The following is a 25720-nucleotide window of genomic DNA, read 5'->3' as shown; positions in this document are numbered from 1 at the left end:
GAGTCAGGCCAGCCCAGGGGAACTGGGACCAAGAGGCAGAGAGAAGCCGCAGCTGCACTGTCTGTCAGAGCCGAAGGGAGTCGCATCCCAGGTAAAGAGGGTGGAGCAAGGGGCAAGAAGAGGCACGAACACAACATGTTGCCAAAGCCTTTCAGCTGGTAGTAGATCGCTGGGGTCTTCAATCCATTGACCTGATGGCTGCATCTCACAATGTGAAGGTTTCCAGATTCTTCAGTCGCAGAAGAGATCAGTTGACCTTGGGGATCGACATTCTCATTCAGACCTGGCCGGAAGAGGAACTTCTATATGTCTTCCCTCCATGGCCCCTCCTGGTCAGGGTCATTCGCAGAATTGAGAGCCACAGGGGATTCGTCCTACTAGTAGCTCCAGACTGGCCCAGGTGTCTGTGGTATGAAGACATGCGGAGACTCCTGGTGGAGACCCCCCTGTGCCTTGCACCGCACAGGGACCTGCTACAGCAGGGACCTGCCCTTCATGAGGATCCGACTCTATTCTGTCTTATGGTCTGGCCCTTGAGAAAGCTCACCTGATGAAGTGAAGATATTTGGCGGCAATAATTGCCACTTTACTTCGCACACGGAAGTTCTCTACATCTCTAGCGAGTGTGCGGGTCTGGAGCGTATTTGAGGCCTGGTGCGAGGAACATGGTGCTTCCCCTCGGATGGTCAAAATTCTACTAATTCTGGAATTTTTTTCTGGATAGCTTGAATAAAGGTTTGACCCTTAACTCCTTGAAGGGCCAGGTAGCGGCTCTCTCCTGCTTCAGGGGCGAGATGAATGGAACCCACCTGTCGGCTCATCTGGACATGGCCCATTTTCTAAAAGGAGTGAAGCACCTCTGGCCACCCCTATGGCGACCAGTTCCCTTGTGGAATTTTAATCTAGTGTTGGAGTTTTTGGCAGGGCTCTCCTTTTGGCCGCTGTGTAGTCTTTCCTTGCATTTACTAACCCTGAAAATGGTATTCCTGGTGGCCATATGCTCAGCATCTTGCATCTCTGAACTACAGGCATTGTTGTGTCGGGAATCGTTCCTCTGGATGACTCCAGGAGCATTCCAGCTTTGTACCATTCCATCCTTCTCGCCCAAGGTAGCCACGGAGTTTCATTTGAATCAGTCCATTTCATTGCCATCCCTAGATAAGTCCAAGGACGCAGAAGAGTACTGCCTCCTCCGCCATTTGAATGTCAGTATGCTTTTGGTGCGATATCTGAAAGTTTCAGAACCGGTAAAAAAGATGGACCACCTGTTTGTCCTTCATGGTGGAAGGAAGCAGGTGAACCAGCTTCAGGGGCTGCCATAGCTTGCTGGATTAAGGTGATGGTCACAGGAACCTATGTGGAGACAGGAAAGCCATTATCCCTTCAGGTTAAAGCTCATTACACTAGGGATCAGGCAGTCTCATGGGTGGACTGCCTGAGCTAGACTGTTGTCTCCCATTGACATCTGCTGAGCGGCGATGTAGTCCTTCTTGTTCACCTTCTCTAGGTTTTATCACCTGGATGTTCAGGCCTGGAAGGATGCAACCTTTGCAAGGGCAGTGTTAACTGGACCACAGGCTGCCCCGATAGGGAGTAGCTTTTGTACATCCCATTGGTCCTGAGTCCGTCTGGCTACATGCTAAGAAATGGAGAAATTATTAACTGATAATTTCGTTTTCCTTAGTGTATACAGATGGACTCAGCATCCCACCGACAGCTGCCCAAGAATGGTGCCATATCCACGCCTGTGGAGTGGTGCATATCCACGCCCGTGGAGTGGGTATCAATTCCAAGAGATTACAAGTAAGCCATCATCCAGTCCCAGATCAGGGCATCCATAATCTCACTGGGGTTCTGAGTTTATGTTTGGTTGGCTACAGTTACAGTTATCATTTTTAATCAAGTTTTTTCGATAGTATGTCCACAGTGGCTTTTGAAGAGAATACTGAAGGGCTGAGGTCACTGCAGGGGTCTGTCTAGGGTGATGACAGCTTTGAAACCTGACTCCATCTCCTTCTGCTGGCAGGGGAGCATAAACCCATTGGTCCTGAGTCCATCTGTCTACACTAAGGAAAACAAAATTATCAGGTAAGTAATTTCTGTAATGCAGATTTTTAAAAATGAAATGTTACATGAAGATAACCAATTCAGTACAGAGTCAGCAATACCAAGAGATTGGAGATGATGTAAAAAAAGTAGCATGGTCAAACATGTCAAATGCAGAGGACATATCTAAGAGAACCATGACAAAATCAATGCCAGTATTGAAGCCCCTAATGATGATAACAAAGCTTGAAATAAGCATGGTCTCAGTACTGAATTTTTTTCTAATCTCAAATTGAAACTGGTTAATGAGTATATTATCTTCCAGAAAATCATTAAGCTGGTACAGTATGATTGAATCAACCACTTTGCTAAATAGGGAATTGAGGAAATTGGATGATAATTTGCTAATATAGCAGGTTCACTTTTTTTTTTTTTTTTGAGGATTGGCCACACCAATGCTTGTATAAGGTCTGCAGGTAAAGTCTCAGATGAAAATGACAGGTTATGTGGAATAGGTGTAGCAATATCATCCTTGACCAACTTCAAGAGGACAGTAGGACAGGTATTGAAGGGGTATGAGGACAAACTCATCTTTGAGATGGTATTGATGAGTGTCTCTGAGATAAAATCAAATGAGTGCCAAATTGGTTGATCAACTGCTAAATTATTAGGTGGAAAACGAGGACCAACAGGAAAATTAGCACAAACTGTGGAAACTTGTTGAAAAATGTTGTAAATTGATTACACCATGCAATAAAGAGAGTACTGATAGAGAATTAATAGGGACAATAGTTAACATTTTTACAGTATGAAATAACTCCACTAAGTTATTAACTGAGTTGTGGATCTTTGTGCAGTAATATTCTCTTTTAGTCCTATTGACTGAGTCATGGCATACAGACAGTTTTGAAAGATAGTTTTTTTGCAAGGAAAGATAGATGTTTGTGCCATTTTTGCTCATGCCACCTCATGTCCTGTTTCATGCTTCTTAGTTGAGAAGTATACCATGGAGTGGATCTAGGACAGGCCGATATTTAGGCCAATAAATAGGGACTTATCAGGCTAAGTGGCAGTCCCTGAATATTCAACAATGTTCATCAGCCAAAACATGACCGGATAAGTGTTTATTTGGCTAAGTAGATAGCTGGATATCTAGAGGATGAACAATGGGTGGTAAGGACTGATAATTGCACATATCTGGTTAAATTAATCAAATAAATTAAACCTACTCAATAGCAGGTCTAAAGTTAGCAGGATATAATTTATCTGGCTAACTAGAACTTATCCGAGTATATTCAGTGGAGGGACATACCCACAATATTGTTCCCCTTCCCCAATAAAATATCATGGCTTTATTGCCACATTTTATTGTCTCGCAGTAAAGGTTCACAAGGAAAACAACTCAGCATGGACCTTTAACTTGCGATGGCAGCCCCCTATGCAGGGGCCCTCTATCACCTTAAAGGGCCCAGTTATTAAAAAAACAATTGTCTATGAAAAGTAAAAAAAAGTTGCCTGGGTGTCTCCCCTGACTCCCTTTCCGAACCCTAAGGCTACCAATCGAGGCAGCTCTGTCACCGAAAGTGAAAAAATAGAAGTGCCAGTTTGCATGATGGCAGCCCAACCCCATCCACATTGAATAATTAGTGGGCCAAGGGTTGACCATCCACCCCCTTTAAATAAAAAAAAGTTTAAAGATGGGGCCTCGCATCGCATACTACTTCCCTTCAACCCCCAAGATTTGAAAAAAAATCATTGGTGGTATAGTAAATATTAAGCCCCCTCAAGACCAAAAAAAAAAATTTGATTTTATAGTGGCTCCACCCTCCATTCCTACAAAACCACTCCCCCTTGATCACTCTTGATCACCCCACTACCTCAAAAAATGAAAATCTGGGAAGGGCCCGAGGTGCCATTTTTGAAAATGCTTCTGACCAGACATTGCCTTGTCATATTTCTATTATGCATCTTGTACATTTCTATTTTTTGTAACCATCTTCCTTAATATTTTATCCATTTTGCTTGATGTATTGTTTAGCCTATTAATTTTAAAATATGATGTATTTTTGCATAGAGTTGATTATTATTGTTTTATACATATACATATATATGTATAATTATGGTATTACTTGTATACATTTTATTATGTTGTTCTCTGTTTCATTTAGAATGAAAAATTTTCAAACCTCTGATCTGGCATTTTCTTCCAAGAAAGGATATGGTGAAAACAGTGGTCTTGCTGTATATGTAGCTCAGGCAATAGATCCATCAATCAAATGGGATGATATTGAATGGCTGAAAGGAGTGACCTCACTACCAATTGTTGCTAAAGGCATACTGAGAGGTTTGTACATTATATAGTATGTATGCCATATTATTTCACTTGCATATGTGAAAATAAGTGTAAGCAAGCAACTTGTGAGTGATACCTTGTAATTAAATTAATCTAACACATTATTGACAATAGCTCTGACAACTAAGTATTATGGGCTTAATGTCACAAAAATATGAAAGGTGTGAACTGCATTTCAGTTGCAAAGTAACACTAGATTTTACATGGTTTGATATCAAGTCATATGTATAAAATTAATGTCAAAAATTACAGTTGTGTGCTGCGATAACACTCAGAGTGGTTGCATGGAAACAAATACATTTTGAAAAATTAAATAAAGTGAGAATATCTCATCAATAATTTACAAGTCCTTTCAATCACAGAGAGTTCATAACATATAAATATCCTCATACAATGGTAGCTCAATCAAGTGTCATAGAATTAAGTCCCCCGGCTACATCATGGGACAAAGAGGAAAAGGGTGAGTGGCAATTTACCTGTGATTGATAGAGTGCAACTGCATATACAAATGCTGCACCACCACATTTTTTTAATTAAAATTTAAAAAGAGCAATTGATGTCAGGGCCTTGGGGAAGCCCCAGTGCCAAGGCAAGAACTCTGAGAAGTAGAAAAATAAGGTAAAATAAAGTAAAATCAAAAGAAAATGAAGGTGTTGGTCAGGTAATAGCACCCTGGCCATCTGACCAACACCATTCACCCCTGCCCTCAAAAGTCATTCTGATAGTGAATTTTGCCCTGATGGAAGCCAAACCAATTTTGGGGTTGAAAACCCCCTAAAACCTGGGAATTTCAATTGAATTTGCCAAAAGGGTACCTTATAACCCTAACCCACTAGTGGAAAAATTGTCAGAGTAATAATTTGTAAAAAGAAAAATGTGAATACAAGAAAAGCCATTTGAACCCTATTAAGATTTTTAAAGACATGAAAAAAGTTGAAACAGGGAAATAATTTTGCTGTGAGGAAAAATACTTTTTAAGTTCAAATAAAAGAGAAAATGGACATTTTTTTAAGACATGGTAGCATCTGTGCACCCATAAAGTTAGTGGACCATTCTAAAACATTCCTGAAAAATTAGCACTGCCATGGTGATGAAGGTAACTCTGAAGGAGTTGCATAGAAATGGTTTTGCTAGTGACTTGTGAAGAGGCAGGCGTAGCATCACTAAGCGTAGTTGTACTGTTAAGAAAAAGGAGAAATATGGGACATTTTCCAAAGACCTAAATAATTGACCCAAGGGCTTAGGGGGACTGGCTTAAGTTACATAAGGGAATGATGTCCAACAATAGAAACATTGAGATCTGATGATGTTACAGAGCATAGATTTGCATAAGCAAGGAGAGGCAGTGACAGTTTAGTATTTGAGAGAGAATTGAGCTGAAGTGTCACAGAGAGGGAGCACTGCACTAGTACTCCTCTCCAATAGTGTAAAAGTTGTTCAAAATATTGTAAAGCCTGGCAGGAACAATCGTAAACACTATGGAATGAGTGAGAGTGTGAATAAGAAGTTTGTAATTTACATTAAAAAAAACCCCTCCAAAGGTAAGACTTAGGTTAGTTAAATTCAAGTGTAAAGACAGCTGACCCGCGGTTTAGTATTATCAGCTTTAATAACTAGAGTGAGTGGCTGGAAAAGAAAAATAATTTCTAATCAAATACTATTTAAGAGGGTGAGTGAGTCAAAGACACAAAACTCCCTAAAGGATCCCAAAGAGGAGAAAGCACAAAGCTGAAGTTAATATTCTGAGTCAAGTGTATGTAGATTTGGAAATATTTCCTGCTGGTTCTAGAGAAAAAAAAAAACAGAAAGGGAAACTTTCCTGGAAACAGAGATCAGAGAAAGTAATTGCTAGTTTTGCTTTCCATAAGGGAGAACTAACTAGAGATTTGAAGTGAAAACAAAAAATCTCAAAACCAAGGGAAAATACAACCCTCACTTTTCTCACTTACATGGTAGAGCCGGCATTTGCACACACATGCATGTATCTATATAAAAGTATGCGCACAAGTATGCACATACAGCCAATTTTGTAACGTGTGCATATATATGTGTATGATATAAAATAGCTGTGTCCTTTCACATGAGCCAGGGTTTGCACGTACATGTATGCCCGCACATGTTTGCCCAAGCAGCTGTTTAAAATTTACCATCCCCATCACCCCTATTTTTTCCTGACCAGCATTTATTAGGGATTATGCTATTATCATTTGATTTTTGTAGTCAGCACAAAAGTTCAACAAGCTGTTGAAGACACAGCACCCTAGGAAACACATTTAGTTTTCAGAAGAACTGCTGGTGCAAGGCAGTTAGTTTTCTTTGTTGATTTTATTTAAGAATAAGATAGTAGGTACAGATCAGTGAGAGTCAAGAGGAACAATAAACACACCCCAACTTCATATTTAAAGAATGCCAGACAAGTCCAAATAGGAAAAAAGTTGTGTGTACACCCCAGCCAAACAATCAGGAATATTTGTTAAAGACAATGGAAAACACACCAGAGTGGAGTAGTAGCCTAGTGGTCAGAGCAATGGGACCTGAACCAGGGAAGCCAGGATTCAATTCCCACTCAGGGACTGCTAAAGGCAAATTACCTCTCCCTCTAGCAAAAATAAATGTGGTGAATAACCTTTGTAGAAATTATTCTAAAGATCAAAATCACAGAAAGACATTGTTTAATGGAACACAGTCAGCATGGATTTACCCAAGGCAAGTCTTGCCTCACAAACCTGCTTCATTTTTTTGAAGGGGTCAATAAATATGTGGATAAAGGTGAACTGGTAGATGTAGTATATTTGTATTTTCAGAAGGCATTTGACAAAGTCCCTCATGAGAGGATTCTAAGAAAAGTAAAAGGTCATGGAATAGGTGGCAGTGACCTTTCGTGGATTACAAACAGGTTAAAAGACAGGAAACAGAGAATAGGATTAAATGGTCAATTTTCTCAGTGGAAAAGGGTAAACAGTGGAGTGCCTCAAGGATCTGTACTTGGACCAATGCTTTTCAATATATTTATAAATGATCTGGAAAGGAATATGATGATTAAGGTAATAAAATTTGCAGATGATACAAAATTATTCAGAGTAGTTAAATTACAAGTGGATTGTGATAAATTGCAGGACGACCTTGCAAGACTGGAAGATTGGACATCTAAATGGCAGATAAAATTTAATGTGGACAAGTGCAAGGTGTTGCATATAGGGAAAATAACCCATGCTGTAGTTACATAATGTTAGGTTCCATATTAGGAATTACCACCCAGGAAAAAGATCTAGGCATCATAGAGGATAATCGTTTGAAATCATTGGTTCAGTGTGCTGCAGCAGTCAAAAAAGCAAACAGAATGTTAGGAATTATTAGGAAGGGAATGGTGAATAATACAGAAAATATCATAATGCCTCTGTATTGCTCCATGGTGAGACCGTACCTTGAGTACTATATACAGTTATAGTCACCCCATCTCAAAAAAGATATAGTTGTGATAGAGAAGATTCAAAGAAGGGCAACCAAAATGATAAAGGGGATGGAACAGCACTTCTGTGAGGAAATGCTGAAGAAGTTAGGGTTGTTCAGCTTGGAGAAGAGATGGCTGAAGGGGGATATGATAGAGATCTTTAAAATCTTGAGATATCTAGAATGGGTAAACGTGAATCATTTATTTACTCTTTCAGATAATAGGACTAGGGGGCACTCCATGAAGATAGTAAGTAGCACATTTGAAACTAATCAGAGAAACTTATTTTTCACTCAACGCACAATTAATCTATGGAATTTGTTGCCAGAGGATGTGGTTGGTGCAGTTAGTATAGCTGGGTTTAAAAAAGGTTTGGATACGTTCTTGGAGGAGAAGTCAATTAACTGCTGTTAATCAAATTGACTTAAGGCCTGATTTTAAAAGAGCCGCATGCATAAATATTGGGGGTTATGCATGTGGCCGGGCCTTGCGTGCACCACACACATTTTCTAAAAGGCCCGGCCATGAGTGTTACCCCTGTAGTGCACTGAAGTGCCGAGCCTGCTGAAAGGGCTGGCCCTGGGAGGTGGAATCTGGATGGAGAGGGGCCGGGGCTGGACAGTGCCATTAGCTGCTGTCCCAGGGATGCACACACCGGCAGCCGGATAGCATGCAAGTATTTTTGCTGCGGAGCTGCAGTAAGCATGAAAAAAAAATGCTAGATAGGGATAGTTTAGGGGTCAGGAGTAGAAGGGAAGAGGGAGGAAGGTTAGGGTTAGGGAAATTCCCTATGAGTCCACTCCTTAATTGGAGCGGACTGGGAGGGAACTGGGAGAGGCCTACCTGCATTGCTGCGCTTATTTTTAAAAATCCCCCTGTTGCGTTCATGACTGACACCCGCCCACACATGCGCATGCTGATTATAAAATTGGGCATGCACATGGACGCACATGCACGTACCTTTTAAAATCCACCTCTTAGAGAATAGCCACTGCTATTTGTGGCACCATTAGCATGGGATCTACTTAGTGCTTGGGTACTTGCCAGGGACTTTTGTAGCCTGGATTGGCCACTGTTGGAAACAGGATGCTGAGCTTGATGGACCTCTTATGCTCTTATGTTCTAAAGAAAGGACAGTGAAAGATACAAAAAAGAGAATAGAAAAAGATAAACCACACTCAGTGAGACACATTAGGGAGAGAAAAAGGCTAAGGAAAGAAAAAACATACTTGCTCAGGAAGGCTTCTGTAGAAGGAACACAAACTCTCACACGTGACCTAGGGAGACATTAACGAGAAAAAGATTCAAAGAATCAATGTTACAGTAAAGAAACAGAGGTTATGTAAATCAAAAGTTGCAAGCAATTGAAACAAACTTATCCTTTTGTGTTGCTTGATAGAATCTTGAAACTGGAATTTGTTGCTCTGTATTCTTAGAATACTAAGGTCTAAAAGTAAAAAAAAAAGTTGTGTTAAAATTTGTTTATGATTCATAATAGAAATTATTTTTGACAGTATATCTGGATTTTATAATATATTTTCTTTAAATCATCTGACGTTTCCCTTCCCTTCCCTCCCACCAGGAGAACCTTTGATTGACTAGGTTTTGGGACCCAAATTACTTAGCCTGATAGAGAAGAGGACTTCTGACAGTAACCCATTTTGGGCCATACCATGGGTCTCCCAAATTTTCTCACTTTTGGCCAAGGACACCAAAGTGGGAGGAGGTCCTACCTCAAGGGGGCAGTTTATAGTCTAACCATACTGAAACAATCTGAGGAAATTCAAAGCAAGTATGAGGAGCAACTTCACTCAGTGTCCACTGTCCTGCTCCACTGAAACTTCTCTTTTAATAAAACTTCCCATTACGATAATCTGTATTGCCCGGTGAGTTTAAAATATAGTATGAAAATCATTCAGTAAATCAGGTTTGATTTTTATTAAACTACATTAGAAGTAACATAGTAGTTATTAACAAATAAAAATGAAGTAGTTCATCCAGTCTGCCCAGTTGCCCCTGTCTACTGTGTTTCAACATAGTTTACTTTGTCATTACTGCTGCCATTTCTATGTGTCCCATGCCACCATTCTGCTACCATTTTGCTTACTACCACCTCTGCTGGCAGACAATTCCAGGCATCCCCTACCCTCTTAATAAAGACATATTTTTTTCATGTTTCCATTGAGCTCCCCCTTCCAACTTAATATCATGACTTCTTGTCCTTTAGGGATGTGGCTATCATTTGAAAATAACAGGGAAACAGCAAAATTGGTTATTAATAGGGCCATTCATCAAATCGCATTCGGGCGTTATCGCGGGTGTTAGGGTTCTAATGCCCGTGATAATGCTATAACACATGTAATAAATAATATATCATGAGATGTACGCTGGATTTTATAAGAGACCTTGGCGGTGAAGGACTCCTCTGTCCGATACAATGTGTTTCGGCATCCCATGTAAGCGAAAAATATGCCACACAAATAGCTTGGCTAACTCTGAAGCAGATGGCAGTCTCGGTAGAACAACAAAGTGCGCTATTTTCGAGAACCGGTCCACGGTAACCAATATCATATTGTTCCCATTAGAAGGAGGTAGATCGACCACGAAGTCTGTTGCAATATGCGTCCAGGGTTCATTATGAATAGGCAAAGGCTGTAGCAGACCCCAGGGATGACCAGCAGGAGGCTTTTGCCTGGTGCAGGAAGTGCAGGATTCCACGTATGCTTGCACATCTTTTCTCATAGACAGCCACCAATAGTATTGCTGTAGGGTAGCAAGGGTATGGACTTGCCCTGGGTGGCCTGCTTACTTAGTCATGGGCCCAAGTCAACAGTTTCTTCCTTAGAGACAGTGGAACCACATCTTACCTGCGGGAACTGAATGGTAGTGGCCAGCATTAACTTCTCAGGATCAATGATGTGGCGTGGTTCTTCTGGGACATCATCAGGAGTGAAGGACCGGGAGAGAGCATCTGCCCGAACATTCTTCTCAGCAGTACGTTAATTGAGCAGAAAGTTGACCAGGTTCTTGTGGTCAGTGAACACGGTTATCTGATGTTGGACACCTTCTAACCAGGGACGCCATTCTTCAAACGCCAGCTTGATGGCAAGTAATTCCTTATCGCCAATGCTATAATTCCTCTCTGCTGGAGAGAAGCATCTCGAGAAGAATGAGCAGGGATGTAGAACGAGTGTATAGCTGTGCTGGCTAAGTATGGCCCCAGTGCCAGCGTCTGAGGCGTCCACCTCGACGATGAACGGCTTGTGAGGATCAGGGTGGCGTAAACAGGGTTTCTGGAGGAAGGCCCTTTTGAGCAGTTGGACTGCAGAGATGGCTTCTGGAGACCAGTTTGAAGGGTTAGCCCTTTTTTTCATCATGGCAGTGAGGGGAGCAGTCAAGGTAGAGTAGTCCTTGATAAAAAAAAAGCAATAATAATTTGTAAAGCGAAGAAAGCGGCGTAGAGCCTTGATTCCGATGAGTTGAGGCCAGCCTTGTATGCTTCTTGTCTTCTGGGGATCCATCTGAAATCCCTTACAGGATACGATGTACCCAAGGAATGGAACAGACTCTTGATGAAAGGCACACTTTTCGAGCTTGGAGTACAGGCGGTTATCCCGAAGCCGCTGTAAAACAGTCTTGACATCAATTTGGGGGGTGTGCACATCATGGGAAAAGACGAGGATGTAATCTAGGTAAACAACCACACTTTGGTACAGTAGGTCACGCTAAATGTCGTTCATCATATTTTGAAATACAGCCGGGGCATTACAGAGGCCAAAAGGCATTACCAAATATTCGAAGTGATCATCGCTAGTATGTTGCGTCCGTCGGTCTGATGGCTTTGAACTCTGTGACTCACCTTTCTTCCTTCTCTCTCCTCAAGTCTTGGGAAGATGGCTGCTGACGCGTCTTCATGCTGCTCTCTCTGGTGTCCCCAGATCGGCAATGGCGATGGTGTTCGCCATGATTTTCCTGAGGGCCTCCTAGTGTGCGCGCGCGCATGCCACCCATGTCTATATCCAGGTCATGGCGGAACCTCGGGGGCATCCCCTCCGAGTGACGTCATCACATCCTGGTACTTAGACTGCCCTTCGTTTGCTAACAAACTGAGTTAGCAAGGATTGGATTGCCTCCGGTCTAAGCTGCTCTGCCGCTTCCCAGCTGCCGCAGGAAGCTCTCTCTGCCCTTCGGGATATTTCTTCACTAACCTGGATACCCGCTTCTCAGGGGCCCTTCTGCTCTATTTCAGGTACATATCTTGGGATACTGGGTACTCACTCCTTGAGGGCCTGCTCTCCCTAATCTGGTGCCTGCCACTGAACAATTTCTGCCTGTCTGGACCTTCAACTTTACAGCTTCTGCTTCAGTGATTACTAACCCTTTCAGTCTGTGTCATCTTCAGTGCTCCATGTCTACATCTGGGACCTGTCCCTGCTCTGCTGCACTGCCTATCACCTACATGAGTGTGAGACTGGTCTCCTCTGCTGAGGACCCCTGGGCTACTTCCCTGGATTACCTCCTCTGCTGCCTGCTCCCCGGGCAGTACCATCGAGCTGTACAATAAATACAACTTCTCTATGTCTGCGTGTATAGAGTCTAGCTTAGTATTGCGGTTCCTCACGGGGCTCCTCCCCATGGGAGTGGCCATCACCGCAGTACCCAAGAATCCACTCCAACACCTCATAACCATAACAGAGTATTAAATGCCATTTTCCATTCATCCCCATGATGGATAGAAATGAGATTGTAAGCACCTTTTAGATCCAATTTTGTGAAATTCTTTGCCCCCTGGAGCCAATCAAATAATTCTGAAATTAACAGTAAAGGATAACGACCTTTGATGGTGATCTCGTTCAGACCTCTATAGTCAATGCAAGGGCAAACAGATCCATCCTTCTTGCCAACGAAAAAGAATCTGGCTCCTGCCGGAGATTTGGAGGGTCTAATAAATCCTTTCTGCAGATTTTCTTGGATATAAGCCAACATGGCCTCAGTTTCAGATAGGGAGAGTGGATAAACTCTTCCTCTGGGTGGCTCGGAATTGGGCTTTAAATTGATTGCACAGTCAAAGGGTCTGTGCGGTAGAAGCACATCTGCAGCTTGCTTTGAGAATACGTCTTGAAAGGAAGCATACTGTAGTGGTAGACCAATAGGAGCAGACGTAGTAGCTATTTATGGCAGTGGAGTTATTTTTTTTAGACATCTGTTATGGCAGTCAGGGCCCCATTCAGATAGCTCCATTGATGACCAATTAATTAAATTGAGGAGAGTGCTCTTGTAGCCAGGGTATGCCAAGTGCTATAGAGTGGATGGCCTTTTCGAGAACCAGGAACGTTATGGTCTCTGTATGCAAAGATCCCATGCAGAGGCAAACAGGCCGGGTCATGATCGTAACTTCTTCCGGCACGGGCTTGCCATGAATGGATGAGAGGAGGAGTGGTGTGGGTACTGGCTCAGTAGGTGTTCAATCAATCTTTTGAGGATAAAGTTCCCACCTGCACACGAGTCGACCAGGGCTTGAGTGGCGAATTCGAGAGGCCCAGAAATGATGGAAACAGGAAGAGTCAGTGGAGGAGAAGGAGCAGTTAGACCTAGGAAGAGTCCTCCAGCGGATCCTAGGTCTGCATGTTTCCTGGACAAATAGGGCAGGTTTGAACTGCATGGCCGGTCTTCCCGCAATACATGCACAGGCCCATCTTTTTACGAAAGTGCCTCTCCTTGGCTGTCAGATGACTATGGCCTAATTGCATAGGTTCATCTTCTTCTTCAGGACTAGGTGCAACTTGGACCGGAGTGGGTGGTAGATTCTGTGAACGGATACCACTGGATACATGTTTCTTCAGAAGTTTTACCTCAGTTGAGCGTTCGCGTATATGGTGGTCAACTCGCCCAGCACAGTCCATTAGAGAGCTTAAAGTGTCAGGTAACTCCCGGGCAGCAAGTTCAGCTTTTATGCGGGAATTGAGTTCTTGTAGAAATATAGCTCTTAGGCAACCTGAGTCCCATAGGAGTCCGGGAGACAGGGTCTTGAATTTAATCACAGTCCGGGAGTGGTTTGGTTCCCTGTTGTAGATCCAAGCGTGCCGAACCGGCAATAGAATGGTGAGCGGGGTCATCAAAAACTGACTTAAAGAGAGCCAGAAACCAGGCAACTCATTTAGAATTGGGCCATTGCGTTCCCAAAAGGGTGAAGCCCAGGCCAGGGCTTTCCCATCCAACAGGGGCAAAATATAAGTAATCTTGGTAGTAGCAGTAGGAAAGTAAACTGATTGTAGAGCGAAATGCATATAGCATTGATTGAGGAAGCCCCTACACAAAAAGGAGTCTCCTGTGAAACGTGTGGGGGCTGGTAAAGGAACTGTAGTTCGCCCGGTAACCACCGGGGATGATGCATTTTCGCTGGAAATAGAAGAATCCTTCAATCTGGAATTCAGCTGGTTAAAGGCGGTAGCCAACATGTCGAGAGTCCTCTGTTGCTCAGTGATTCGTTGGGCCAGGCCAAGGATGGCCTGCAAGGCTGAGAGCTGAACCGGGTTCATGGAGTTAGCATTCTGTTACATTCTGTGTGCCTTGAACTAGAAGTGGGCCCTTGGGTCGTGGCGAGTGAAGACTTCGCCCACAGGGAGGAGCCCTGTGGGCCCTTCCCACAACAGGCAATGTCTCAGCAGTGATGGACAACAGAGGAAATACATTTATTATACAGCTGATGAGGATCCGAGGATCAGATCAATAGAGTCAGTACCAAAGAGGGTGACATGCAGCTGGTCGGTATGAATAGAATCCTCAGCGTGGAGTAGTCCAATGAATACCTTCTCTAGGCGTAGTTTGTGCTGGCACTTCGGTAGTGGTCTGCAGCATGGAGTAGGCTGGAAGCCGATGGAAAGCTTCACAAGACTGTAGGGATCCGGTAGTGGCCCGCAGGCGGGGTAACCCGGGGATCCATGCCACAAAGGTAGACAAGCAGGTTCTGTATTCATGCCAGTACTGTGGAAATAGATGGAGGATAAGGCACTGAGGAAGTCATAAGAACATAAGAACATAAGAAAATGCCATACTGGGTCAGACCAAGGGTCCATCAAGCCCAGCATCCTGTTTCCAACAGTGGCCAATCCAGGCCATAAGAACCTGGCAATTACCCAAAAACTAAGTCTATTCCATGTTACCATTGCTAATGGCAGTGGCTATTATCTAAGTGAACGTAATAGCAGGTAATGGACTTCTCCTCCAAGAACTTATCCAATCTTTTTTAAACACAGCTATACTAACTGCACTAACCACATCCTCTGGCAACAAATTCAAGAGTTTAATTGTGCGTTGAGTAAAAAAGAACTTTCTCCGATTAGTTTTAAACGTGCCCCATGCTAACTTCATGGAGTGCCCCCTAGTCTTTCTACTATCCGAAAGAGTAAATAACCAATAGGGATGTGAATCGTGTCCTCGATCGTCTTAACGATCGATTTCGGCTGGGAGGGGGAGGGAATCGTATTGTTGCCGTTTGGGGGGGTAAAATATCGTGAAAAATCGTGAAAAATCGTGAAAAATCTAAAAATCTAAAAATCGCAAAACCGGCACATTAAAACCCCTTAAAACCCACCCCCGACCCTTTAAATTAAATCCCCCACCCTCCCGAACCCCCCCCAAATGAGTTAAATAACCTGCAGGTCCAGCGGCGGTCCGGAACGGCAGCGGTCCGGAACGGGCTCCTGCTCCTGAATCTTGTTGTCTTCAGCCGGCGCCATTTTCCAAAATGGCGCTGAAAAATGGCGGCGGCCATAGACGAACACGAATGGACGGCAGGAGGTCCTTCCGGACCCCCGCTGGACTTTTGGCAAGTCTCGTGGGGGTCAGGAGGCCCCCCACAAGCTGGCCAAAAGTTCCTGGAGGTCCAGCGGGGGTCAGGGAGCGATTTCCCGCCGCGAATCGTTTTCGTACGGAAAATGGCGCCGGCGCCGGCAGGAGATCGACTGCAGGAGGTCGTTCAGCGAGGGTTCCGGCGCCTCGCTGAACAACCTCCTGCAGTCGATCTCCTGCCGGCGCCATTTTCCGTACGGAAAATGGCGCCGGCCATACACGTATGGCCGGCGCCATTTTCCGTACGAAAACGATTCGCGGCGGGAAATCGCTCCCTGACCCCCGCTTGACCTCCAGGAACTTTTGGCCAGCTTGTGGGGGGCCTCCTGACCCCCACGAGACTTGCCAAAAGTCCAGCGGGGGTCCGGAAGGACCTCCTGCCGTCCAATCGTGTTCGTCTATGGCCGCCGCCATTTTTCGGCGCCATTTTGGAAAATGGCGCCGGCTGAAGACAACAAGATTCAGGAGCAGGAGCCCGTTCCGGACCGCTGCCGTTCCGGACCGCCGCTGGACCCGCAGGTTATTTAACTCATTTGGGGGGGTTCGGGAGGGTGGGGGATTTAATTTAAAGGGTCGGGGGTGGGTTTTAGGGGGTTTTAGTGTGCCGGCTCACGATTCTAACGATTTATAACGATAAATCGTTAGAATCTCTATTGTATTGTGTTCCATAACGGTTTAAGACGATATTAAAATTATCGGACGATAATTTTAATCGTCCTAAAACGATTCACATCCCTAATAACCAATTCACATCTACCCGTTCTAGACCTCTCATGATTTTAAACACCTCTATCATATCCCCCCTCAGTCGTCTCTTCTCCAAGCTGAAAAGTCCTAACCTCTTTAGTCTTTCCTCATAGGGGAGCTGTTCCATTCCCCTTATCATTTTGGTAGCCCTTCTCTGTACCTTCTTCATCGCAATTATTTCTTTTTTGAGATGCGGCGACCAGAATTGTACACAGTATTCAAGGTGCGGTCTCACCATGGAGCGATACAGAGGCATTATGACATTTTCCGTTTTATTCACCATTCCCTTTCTAATAATTCCCAACATTCTGTTTGCTTTTTTGACTGGCGCAGCACACTGTACCGACGATTTCAATGTGTTATCCACTATGACACCTAGATCTCTTTCTTGGGTTGTAGCACCTAATATGGAACCCAACATTGTGTAATTATAGCATGGGTTATTTTTCCCTATATGCATCACCTTGCCCTTATCCACATTAAATTTCATCTGCCATTTGGATGCCCAATTTTCCAGTCTCACAAGTCTTCCTGAAATTTATCACAATCTGCTTGTGATTTAACTACTCTGAACAATTTTGTGTCATCTGCAAATTTGATTATCTCACTCGTCGTATTTCTTTCCAGATCATTTATAAATATATTGAAAAGTAAGGGTCCCAATACAGATCCCTGAGGCACAACACTGTCCACTCCCTTCCACTGAGAAAATTGCCCATTTAATCCTACTCTCTGTTTCCTGTCTTTTAGCCAGTTTGCAGTTCACGAAAGGACATCGCCACCTATCCCATGACTTTTTACTTTTCCTAGAAGCCTCTCATGAGGAACTTTGTCAAACGCCTACTGAAAATCAAAATATACTATATCTACCGGTTCACCTTTATCCACATGTTTATTAACTCCTTCAAAAAAGTGAAGCAGATTTGTGAGGCAAGACTTGCCCTGGGTAAAGCCATGCTGACTTTGTTCCATTAAACCATGTCTTTCTATATGTTCTGTGATTTTGATGTTTAGAACACTTTCCACTATTTTTCCTGGCACTGAAGTCAGGCTAACCGGTCTGTAGTTTCCCGGATCGCCCCTGGAGCCCTTTTTAAATATTGGGGTTACATTTGCTATCCTCCAGTCTTCAGGTAGAATGGATGATTTTAATGATAAGTTACAAATTTTTACTAATAGGTCTGAAATTTCATTTTTTAGTTCCTTCAGAACTCTGGGGTGTATACCATCCGGTCCAGGTGATTTACTACTCTTCAGTTTGTCAATCAGGCCTACCACATCTTCTAGGTTCATCGTGATTTGATTCAGTCCATCTGAATCATTGCCCATGAAAACCTTCTCCATTACGGGTACCTCCCCAACATCCTCTTCAGTAAACACCGAAGCAAAGAAATCATTTAATCTTTCCGCGATGGCCTTATCTTCTCTAAGTGCCCCTTTAACCCCTCAATCATCTAACGGTCCAACTGACTCCCTCACGGGCTTTCTGCTTCGGATAGATTTTAAAAAGTTTTTACTGTGAGTTTTTGCCTCTACAGCCAACTTCTTTTCAAATTCTCTCTTAGCCTGTCTTATCAATGTCTTACATTTAACTTGCCAATGTTTATGCTTTATCCTATTTTCTTCTGTTGGATCCTTCTTCCAATTTTTGAATGAAGATCTTTTGGCTAAAATAGCTTCTTTCACCTCCCCTTTTAACCATGCCGGTAATCGTTTTGCCTTCTTTCCACCTTTCTTAATGTGTGTCCGAACAAGAACAGCAAGGGTCTTCTGAGGATGATGCAGGAACTCACTGGAATAGAGAAGAAGAGAGTAATGGCTCTCCGAAGAGCGGATAGCCCTGAGTGCGGCAAGGCCCCCGAGGAGCGGTCACCCAGTAGGATAGTGAGACAGAGTCCCAGTGTGGTGGAAATAGCAGGACCGGAATCCTTGCTAACTTGTAGTGCAAGAAGTCAGCTGAGCTTAAGTATGGTAAGCGGATGACGTCATGCGGCGGGGACACCCCCAAGGTTCCCGCCATGACGCGTTCAAGAAGGGGGCAGGTGCGCATGCCTAGCTAACCCCGGATGTAAGATGGCTGCCGGGAGTGCCCATAGCATCCCGAGCACGCCATGAAGATCGGCATGTGGAAGCGGAAGCTGCCATTCTCCCCAGACTTGGAACTGCATAGAGAAAGGAGGTGAGCAGCAAAGGTTGCAGCCACCTGCGACCGATAGGCACACCATCTAAGAGGAGTGACGTGACTGGATAGACTTATTATGAAGTCAGAGATCTGTTAAATACTATGGGTGACCCCCTTTGTAAACAATGAAACACAAATGTCAAAATCTTAAATTTAGCTCTACAAATAATTGGTAGCCAAGGTATTGTATGTAGGAAATACCACATTCTGGCACTTATCTGAAAGTACAAAAACATTATTGCAATTTGTGGTCTCTTAGCATAGGTATTATTGCAATAAAGTGCCTATTACCATAAAACACACCCCAGCGTGAGTAGCCGGGAGAGGTAGAGGACCTTGAAGGCCTGAGAGAAGCCGCAGGATGCTGTGGACACTTGGAGCTAGCGGTGGCAGCGGCAAGGCCAGCGCTCGTGGAGAGCAGGTCCAGCTGCGGTGCCAACGCGGCCGGAGCACGCAACCCCTATATTGGAAGTACTATAGCCAAATGCATTTTACACACAAAAAACATTTTTCTTTATTCATTCATACATTATCCTTGATCAAAAATGTATTGTATGAATAGTGTTTGTTGTTTATATATTTATTGTTGTGGGCATGCTTTTTGTTTTTTACTTTATTTATAAGTTTTAATTTATGTGATTATATTTGTGTATTTGCTATATAAATTAAAATGGATTTATTTTCTATTAATTGTTATTTGATGTTGATTAAGATTTGTAAATGTTTACAGCATAGGTCCTATAATTGCTAATTTAATTTTTTTGTATTGAAGTTGCAGTGATTCCATTTGCCTATTATGCACATTGACCAGCTTTTCATGGCATTTTCCCTGGTAGTGTAACATCTTGCTCCACCATTGCTATTTTCCAAAATTGCATTGTTGACCCCTCACACTTCTTAGTCTCTCTGCATGGGGGAGGGGATTGGTTGTGGTGGAAAAAGGTTAACTTGCACCATTTTGGAAAATAGTACCTGTGGGGCAGGAGTGAAACAACATCACTCCTGTCCACAGTGACACTAGGTATCAGTGACTTACAGTAAAGTCCGGTGTGCTGAGGGGGAGGGCTGAAGTGGGGTAATTTTGGGGGAAAGGGTGAGGCTTTGTAAGGAGTGGAGGCTAAGAGCCAACAAAATTTACTTTTTTTTTTATTTACAAGGGCCCTCTGCAAGGGGTGAGCCAGGAATCAGTGGTCAGGGTCCTCGGCCCACTAGACCATCAGGTTTTATTTTTAGATTCAGGGCCGGGGAAGGTTTAGGAGAAGAAATAATGCCAGGGGAGAGGGCAATTTTCTATACACATAGGGGCAGGGTTTGGGAATGGGGGAGGACGCTGGCACAACAACTTGAAAACTTTTTATTTAAATTTAATGACTTTGCTGCCTCTGGGGCAGTTGGGGTGGATGACAAAGGGGAGTCTCATGATAATCCCAAGGATTTTTACATTCTCGGGTGGGAGAGTCTAAGGCTATACCAGCCCCTTTAAAAGAAGACCCAGGAGCATTGGACGTGAGTTATTGTCTCAGTACTCCTGGGGAAAGCTAGCTATATCTCCCATGGTGAAGCTAACTTTCCATAAAATTTTGCTGATGTTGAGTTCACAGCAAGATGTGATATTTGATTTCCATATACATGATCTTATTTACATTCATTTTCATGCATTTGTATGCAAATCAGGTCATTTTAATACCCACATTGCACCTGATTTTGGTTTTGCAGATAAAGTACACATTTTCAAAATCCTCGTTATCTGTGTGCATACCATGCTGTAAATACTGTTTTCCCCCCTCCCCTGTTTTCGCAGGATTCACAGAATGATGAATCCTGCGAAAACAGGGGAGGGGGGGGGAACGGGGAGATGAAGGGGGGTGGGCCTGCAAAAGCCCGCAGCCTTCTCACCATGGCGGTACGATTTCAGCGGCTGCGGTGTGCTGGCTTCCAGCTTTCACACCGAATAGCGCCACTGTGAAAGGTGGTGCTATTTGGTGCACTACTGCCAACGATAACACTACTAACATTATCGCCGGCATCAAAGACACCGCTGATTCCGCCCCCTCCCCATCACGACTCCGCCCCAATCTACTTTGCCTTTTCGCGTGCGATAGAGGCTTATCACACGGGATACAGCCGAATCACGTGCGATAAGCCTTTGATAAATGACCCCCTTAAGACTCTATCAAAACACACAATAGGGATAAAACCTGTAATAAATAGGCCCTTTTGTTGGCTAGAATTAGGCAAACTAGTACCAGGTTATTCCTAACCACTCTTACAAAGTGGAGAGGATTCAAAGTTATCCTGTTAAATGCAATATAATTTGTGAATCATATGTGCAAAACAAGCCTAAAATCACGCCCTCTGGCATGGTCATGCCAGAGAGATAGTCCATATCCTATTATTCCAAATCCATGTTAATGCAAAGATCATGTTCCCACGTCACTGTAAGTTTACCCAAGTTTAATATAAGTCCCTTAGGGAGGGAGACATAACCCCAAGAAGTGACCTTAGATACTTTTCTTTATCTGTCTACTTCCCTCCAACCCTGAGTTGCAAATCAGATTTCTGTAGATTAAATTCCCTCTGCAAATCCAAAAATGAGTTAAGGGTATTTTCTTTCAGCAAACATCAGAATTTTTTTTTTACCTTATTTTATTTATTTATTTAACAATTTTTCTATACCGATATTAAAATACACATCATGTCGGTTTACATGATAACAAAAAGGTGGAAATTACAAATAACAGGGGGGGGGGGGGAGAAGGGATACTAAGAGTAACTGGGGGTCGGGAGGAGACCCCAACAATAAGTAGGAGAGAAATGAGAGGAACAGAAAAATATAAGTAACAAGGTTAACTATGGTTCAAGAGAAAAATATATTATTATTGTTAAAGGAGTAGGAGTATAAATATACAAGGGGTGAATATACAAGGGGTAAATATACAAGGCACGTACACCAGGTAGTGAGGAAGCTGGGGAGTCAAGGGAGGTTAATCTGGGAAGGCTTGATGAAAGAGCCACGTTTTTAGTAGTTTTCTAAATTTGAGAGGGCAGGGTTCCATACGAAGACTGGGTGGTAGGTCATTCCAGCGCGTGGGGCCGGCAATAGAGAAAGCATGATTTCTTGTAACTGAGAGGTGGGCTTTTTTAAGGGGGGGGGGATGAGCAGGGTACATTTGTGGATTGTTCTGGTAGGGCGGGAGGATTGTGTGGGTTGGAGGGGTTCATTGAGCCAGGAGGAGTTGTGTTTGTAGATAGCTTTGTGTAAGATGGTGAAGGTTTTGAACAGGATGCGGAAGGAGATGGGGAGCCAGTGTAGGCTTTTAAGGACAGGGGTAATGTGCTCAGATTTACGTGTGTTACTAATGATCGTAGCTGTAGCATTTTGCAGAATCTGAAGGGGTCTGATGGTGGAGGAAGGAAGGCCAAGATAGAGGGAATTGCAGTAATCTAGCTTAGATGTGAGTGTGGCATGAATGACAATTTTGAAGTCGTGGGTGTGGAGGAGTGGCTTGAGCTTGTAGAAACCTCCCTTAATAACAGAGGTGATGTGGTTTTTGAGGTTCAGATGAGGATCGATGAGGACCCCTAAATTTCGAACTGAAGGTTGCGAGAGGAGGGATGCGGTCAGAGGGTCAGTGGGAGTGGCCAGTTTACCTGCAGTGTTTTCAAACTTGCTATTTTAACCTGTATCAAACTTGGGTCCTTTACTGAATATTTGGTTGACTCCAAGTGCCATTGCTGCCAAAACTCAGAGATTAGGTAGAAGTATGAGAAATCTTCCTGCCTATCCTATACATGATGAGCTAAGCAAAGTTGAGTCAACTTACATTGAAAGCAAGAGACAGGTTATTAAATTATAAATTGATTCACTTAATAAATTTGAACTGGTCCAAGCATGTCAAATTGGAGTCAGACATAAAAATAATTAGATTTTCATTACAGTTGCGTTACAGTTGACTCAAAAAGTTGGACACAAATCCAAGAAGACATGCGCCTGAGTTTGAAATAGGTGTCCACTGACTTTCCTAATTCTGCCCAAAGTGATGTCACTTGCTACTAGAGTTTAACACATGGCAAAAATAGTTTCATTCTGCTGATGATATGCACTTGACCTTAATTACTGAAAAATTGTGTCTTATAGCTGATGATGCTAGAGAGGCAGTGAAACATGGTATAGATGGGATTCTGGTATCAAATCATGGTGCACGTCAACTGGATGGAGTGCCCGCAACTGTAAGTATTCACGCAGCAAGTTAAACCAATAGGTAAATATTAGAGGACAACCTCTAATGAAATGTAATTACACTTTTGCTTTCCTACAAATCAGTTTTTAATTATTCATTTGAATGTTGGAGATGACACGTGAATGTGTATGCAAACGAACCATTTTATTCACTGCACATTCTATCCATTATTATAGAATTAGAATTGGTCATACAAAGGTCCATAATTAGCCACTGTGAAGCTCGGTCACTTAGCTGGATAAATTTATCCCGCTGACAGAGCCACCGCTCCTGGGCCAAGGTGGTGTTAGGGGTGCGTAATCATCCCTAGTGCCGCCTTTTAGCGTGACCCCTCATTTAAATATAGGATTGCACGCCCAGGAGAGATGACTGGGCATGCGTTGGGAGAGCGGGCACTCAACACAGAATGCCCATTCTCTCGCAATCCTTTCTGAATTGGCCTGAAACAGGGGTGAGCACTGAAAAGACAGGGACTGACAAATAAGCATAAGGCAGATACCAAACAAAGAATCAGAGAAAACACGGACAACAACAGATAACCACACAGGCAAAGGGGCCACTGTAAGACCTAGCACAGGACAGGAGAAAAGCTAGGAACATGCAGGCAAGAAGGCCCACTGGGAGGCCTAAACAGAGCAAAGAACCAAGTAAGGCATAGAAGAACAAGGAATCCCGGAGTAGGGGCACTAGTCAAAGAATGCACACACCAGGGGCCATATACAGAGGGGGTGTCACTTCTTCCGGAGTGATGTCCTCCCTTTCCTCACTCTCTATCCCGCTCCCTTCTCCACTCCTTTCCTCCCCCCCCCCTCCTGCTCCTGCCCTACCAACTCCCTTACCCTCTGCCCTCTCTGCCTATCCCTAACCTACCCTACCCCTTCCCCTGAACTCACCTGACTAGACCCTTCCCCCTCCCGCACTTTCCTATCCCTTCCATGCTGCTTCTCTCTACTCCTGTACCTGTCCCTACTCCTACTCCTTCCCTGGCACTCCTGGCCACATCCTCCCCCTCCCTCTCTGGCCCCCTCCCCCTCCTATCCTGATGCCTCTTCTCTCCTCTCTCTCCATGCCTGCCACGTTCCATCCTCTCCACAACCTCCAAGCACACCTCCTACACACACACTCATACCTCCTCAGCATGCACACACACATACACACACACACACACACACACACACACACACACATACACCTTCACCACCTCCACTTCTCACCACCTCCACTCAAAAAACAGACAGACAAACTGGACTATAAAACAAACACTTTCTTCCAACAAAGATGACAAAAGACAAAAGTAAAGGGAAATAGAGGACAACAGCAAACATGACAATGCAATCAGTAATCACTCTAAATAACCTCCAACTATCCACCAACAACACCTACCTACCTCACCAAACTCCTGACATCCCCTCAAAGAGGCACGTGCAGGAAGCCAGAATTTATACAGGAAAAAAAAATGCACTCTGCGATGATGCAATGCGGTGTGCGAAAACCTCAATGCTGTGTGCGTTATTTAGCTATGTGATGCAGCAGGCTGGCAATTAGGGGTGTGCATTCGGATTGACCGCATTAGTAAAACGCTACTCATATTTTTTTTTAACTTAAAAAATTGATTCGACATAAACGATCGGATTTCCCACATATCCAACATAGATATGTTGGATATGTGGGAAATCGCGATTGTTGAGCCAAAATAAAAATATAAACCCCCTCACCCTCCTTAATCCCCCCCCCCCCCCGACTTACCACAACACCCTGGTGATGGAGCGAGGAGTGAGGACGCCATTTCTGCAATCCTTGGCGAGAAGCATGTGACGTCGGCGGCATGTCGAGTGACGCCGGCGTCACGTGATTCCCGGCGAGTTCGCGCCGGACGGCTCGTTCGGCCCAAAAAGAACTTTTGGCCAGCTTGGGGGGGCCTCCTGACCCCCCCAAGCTTGGGCTTGGGGGGGTCAGGAGGCCAGCTTGGGGGGGTCAGGAGGCCAGCTTGGGGGGGCCCCCAAGCTGGCCAAAAGTTCTTTTTGGGCCGAACGAGCCATCCGGCGCGAACTCGCCGGGAATCACGTGACGCCGGCGTCACTCGACGTGCCGCCGACGTCACATGCTTCTCACCAAGGATTGCAGAAATGACGTCCTCACTCCTCGCTCCATCACCAGGGAGTTGTGGTAAGTCTGGGGGGGGGGATTAAGGAGGGTGAGGGGGTTTAAATTTTTTTTTTGCACATATGTACATATACCCAACTCATTGGATTTTTTTTATGTCCATATTGGCCGCAAGTGGGACCCCCTTTCGGACATAAGAAATATGAACATAAAATTTTGCTCTGCACATCCCTGCTGGCAATTAGAATACACGCATAGCTTTCTTTTTATCACGCGTGTTATTCGAGCGATAAACATAGCAAAATGAATCTAGGCCTAATTTATTTGAAAACTCTGAATATTGGAGTTAGCCAGATAAATTTTCTGGCTAACTCATCTCAGTTGTGCCCCTGGAACTCCCTTAAGTTATCCGGCTAAATTCTAGCCAGCTCACTTATTATCCACCTAGAATTTAGCCAGATAAGTGCCCAAATCTTCATTTAGCTAACTTCTTAGTTATCTGGCTAAATGCTTTTGAATATGGACTTCTCAGTGCTGTTTTTTTTTTTAAATTTTTTCTTTATTGAAAATTTTCAAGATAATACAAGTATTATTAAAAAATATATGGGTTCAAACACAATAACCTAAAGTCACAAATCATTTCAGAAAGCAAACATCGCATACGAAATCCACATAAAGGGGGAATATCATCAACAAGAAATAATGGGCCAGATTTTCAAAGCCCTATGCTCGCCGGGCCTATTTTA

At 43.8% G+C, this 25720-nt stretch overlaps 1 protein-coding gene across 2 annotated transcripts in view; it reads left to right on the top strand.

Moving 5' to 3' along the window:
• The window catches only part of HAO1 (hydroxyacid oxidase 1), a 104039-nt gene that overhangs the window by 47208 nt on the left and 31111 nt on the right, over positions 1-25720 (top strand). For both annotated transcript variants that reach the window (XM_029596863.1, XM_029596864.1), the window contains exons 4-5: positions 4215-4390; positions 22769-22860. In XM_029596863.1, coding sequence (XP_029452723.1) covers positions 4215-4390; positions 22769-22860 — 268 coding nt within the window. The remainder of the gene's footprint in view (positions 1-4214; positions 4391-22768; positions 22861-25720) is intronic.

Source organism: Rhinatrema bivittatum, chromosome 3 (assembly GCF_901001135.1).
Source record: "Rhinatrema bivittatum chromosome 3, aRhiBiv1.1, whole genome shotgun sequence".
In the NCBI taxonomy this organism is placed as follows: Eukaryota; Metazoa; Chordata; class Amphibia; order Gymnophiona; family Rhinatrematidae; genus Rhinatrema; species Rhinatrema bivittatum.
Note: the sequence above shows the minus strand (reverse complement) of the source record. Positions and strands in the feature narration are given on the sequence as shown.